The 3,416-nt window shown below is 47.0% G+C and overlaps 1 protein-coding gene across 1 annotated transcript; it reads left to right on the top strand.

Annotated features, from left to right (window-relative positions):
* Positions 1–2,510: 2,510 nt before the first annotated feature.
* On the top strand, positions 2,511–3,035 carry LOC149208274 (calmodulin-like). Its single transcript, XM_089398288.1, has one exon. It carries the CDS (start codon positions 2,511–2,513, stop codon positions 3,033–3,035), a length of 525 nt encoding a protein of 174 aa, XP_089254414.1.
* Positions 3,036–3,416: the final 381 nt, after the last annotated feature.

Genomic DNA, 3,416 nt, shown 5'->3' on the forward strand with positions numbered 1-3,416 from the left:
GGATGAGAAGCGATTGGATGATGTATGTAAGCGGTTGTCTACTGCTGAGGCAAAGCTTACCGAGCAGTCATTGGTTATCAGGACACTATCTGATAGTATCTTGGATTTGTCAAGAAGGCTAGAAGAGGTTGAGGATGATGATGACGAGGATGTTTATGTGAGACCGAATGTCCATGAGGAGGATCGGGTGGCATATCTGCAGAGGATGGAGATAGAGGATCCTGACAGATGGATTGAGCTTATTAGTGAGGGTGAGCCTTCAGGCTCTACTCCCTCTACATCTTCTTAGATGACATAGAAGATGGGGCTCATTGTTAGCTGCTCATGGCAGTGAGTCCTTAAAACAGGTTGAGCAGGTATGATAGATGGTGCAGGAATGGTTTGGCATTAGCATCATGACATGTTGCAGATGGGATGGAGTTTCCATGGACCTAAGCATGGGAAAGATTCTTGGTGAGTCCAAGATGTGGCAGAGTCTGAGAAAGACTAGTGTAGGCATAAGGATGTGCATTCTTATGTTTTGAGCGTGACAGTTGGACTGATCACCCGACTAGTTCGAATCATGAGGTCCGGAAGTGTGCAGAGAGATGTTGGCATTATGTTGGAGTATCTGACGACAGTTCACAGGATGGGATGACACATGGTGGAGACAGTTGTTTTACATATGTTGCAGGGATGTTTGCAATATATGGACTGGTTGATATCATGGACCGAGGATGAGATGATGAGATGATGATCTTGGTGGCAGGATGGTTACCATGATGGCTTATTGTCGAGGACGACAATGACTTCAGGTGGAGGAGGATGTAAGGACCTGCGGTCCGTGCGACGGGTAAGATGCACATCTAGTGCGAAGAGGTGAGCTACGGCTAAGGCAAACGAGCGAGCAAGTGATAATGCATGTGGAGGAGTCTTGGCTGGGCAAGTTTATACCATGGGGATGAGTTGGCAAGTCACCCACGGGCTGACCTCATAGACTTGCGATGTGGGTGAAGGTTGGTGGGTGGTCCTGGGTGATAGGCAGGCCGACCAACAAAGCTGAACAAGTTTGCAAGTATGGAGGGCATCGGCTGGACGAGTTGGACGAGTCGGCCAGGTGGCACGACTCGCCCACCCGCCATATATATGGATGGCACGGTTGGGGAGCAAAGGCATCAAGCAAATCAATCAACAAGCATTCAAACGAGTCAAGGGACGAGCTCGAGGTGCGAAGGTGCAGGTTTGAGCATGGAGGAGCAGGCTTAATGCGAAGATCGCACGAAGGCACATGTGCCCGCCTGTTGGGCAGACTACACGAGCTACACGAGGTTGAACGGTTCGGCTGACACAGGTCGACAGGCCGCCTGAAGGTGCGCCCGCCCGTCATTTGGCAGCACGGGTGGAGGCCCACACGAAGGCACGCCTGCCCGTCGGTTGTGACACAAGTGGAGGGCCGCACGAAGGTGCGCCCACCCGTCGGTTGATAGCACGGGTGGAGGGTGCACGAAGGCACCTGCCCGTCCATTAAGAGTGCGGGTGGAGGGCTACACGAAGGCGCCCACCCGCTAGTCAGTTGTGTGCACAGGTGGAGGGTTGCACGAAGGCGCCCGCCCGTCGGTTGGCGAACTTGGGTGGAGGGTGAACAAAGGTGCCTGCCCGATAGTGCGAAGGCGAGATGATGAACTCGGGTAGGGGTGAAACGAAGGCATCCACCCGTGGTTGGAGTTTCGTGTGAGGTTGCACGGAGGTGTTGCCGGTTGGAAAATTTGGCTAAGTGTGGGATGTAAGAGTGACCACCGTGCAAGGTGTGCACAAGGTGGGAAGCTCATGGCAAGACACGAAGTTAGAATTTTAGCTAAGTATAAAACTTGGGGTTTCCAAGGTATACTTATATTTTATGAAGGATTGAAAATATATTGAAATTGGGCAAGACTCATATTCAGGGAGTTGCCCCTCCCTTTATACTATTGCAATTGTGTTGTATATTTATAATTGTTGTGGATAATGAATGTGTATGGGTGTTCATTAGTATAAAGGCTAATAATAATACTTGGTGAAGAAAAATAAAACTAAGTATCGAATGTTAAGGCGTAGTCCATGAACATAAGTATTGGTGAAAAGAAAGTGTTCAGTGGTGTTGCACCTCACTATAAGCGGTTGAAAGACTACCGCAGGTGTAGGGGCGTGACACATTGGGTCATGACCAGTGCTTTATATTTATTCATCCATAACGTTTGTTATGAGCGGTATTTATATCAATCCATAAGGATTTCTATGAGCAGTGAGTGCCTTTGGATACATAAGTGTTCAATCAATTAACTGTAGAACAAGTGAGAGCTGGGATCATAATTCGTGGTGTTGCAATGGGTTTTCAATGTTTTCTCAATTACAAAAAATCAGAGGGTGAACCATCGCGTCGATGATCATGATGTTTGCATTGTATATTGCCTTCTAGATCTCAGTCGGTGTCTCCAGCAACCAAATCAGCGGCTTCCCAATCCTCGAAAGGGTCATCCAATCCATCCGGGGAGATGTCACCGAGAAGAGAAGGGAAGGAAGATAAGGCCATTCAAGTATTGTCTCGTTCTTCTTTCAGCCTGCGGTCTAGGAGTTTTGTGGAGCTAGTGGAAGTATTCAAGAAATTCGACGTTAATGGCGACGAGAAACTATCGCCGTCGGAGCTAGGCGAGCTCATGCGATCGCTGGGCAGGAACCCGACGGAGGAAGAGCTTCGGGTGATTGTTGGGGTGGGGGATTTGGACGGAGACGGTCACATCAATCTATCAGAATTCTTGGCACTCAACACCGAGGGGGTGGACAGCTCGCGCAGAGTCCAAGACTTGAAAGTTGCCTTCAAAATGTTCGACAGGGATGGGGATGGAGCCATCTCTCCCCATGAGCTTCAGCATGTTTTAACCAGTTTGAAAGAGCCTTGCAGTCTGGGTGACTGTCAGGCCATGATCAGAAGATTCGATTGTAATGGAGACGGGTTCATGAGCTTCAACGAATTCATAACGATGATGAAGGCAGCTGATGGTTCATTGAGGCGTAATTGAACATGAACGGTATTTTTTATTATAAGATCTGTGTTAGGGAAACTATTGTTTTTCACGAGTCGTGCCCTTTTCATTCAGGAACCAGTGCACTGGAGCTCTCATTGTCAATGTGATGTGAATTTTAGACCAAAAACTTCTTGGTTATTTTCCTTTTCCCCTTTATATTTGTGAAATTTATACTTTCCATTCACCTATGTTATTATGAATTAGAAATAGCACGTCATGCCAATTAAGACAGATAAATTTACCATGGTACATTATGACGGCATTATCAGTTTTTATCGTGTTCTTGAACAATCATATCTCCCTATATAAGTGGTAGTTTTTGTAGTTTACTATTATTAAAAATGATTCTATTTAATAATATTAGGAAGGATTATT

Source organism: Pinus tabuliformis, chromosome 1_2, assembly GCF_031772625.1.
Source record: "Pinus tabuliformis cultivar Carrire ecotype Pingquan chromosome 1_2, CPIR1, whole genome shotgun sequence".
Taxonomy (NCBI): Eukaryota; Viridiplantae; Streptophyta; class Pinopsida; order Pinales; family Pinaceae; genus Pinus; species Pinus tabuliformis.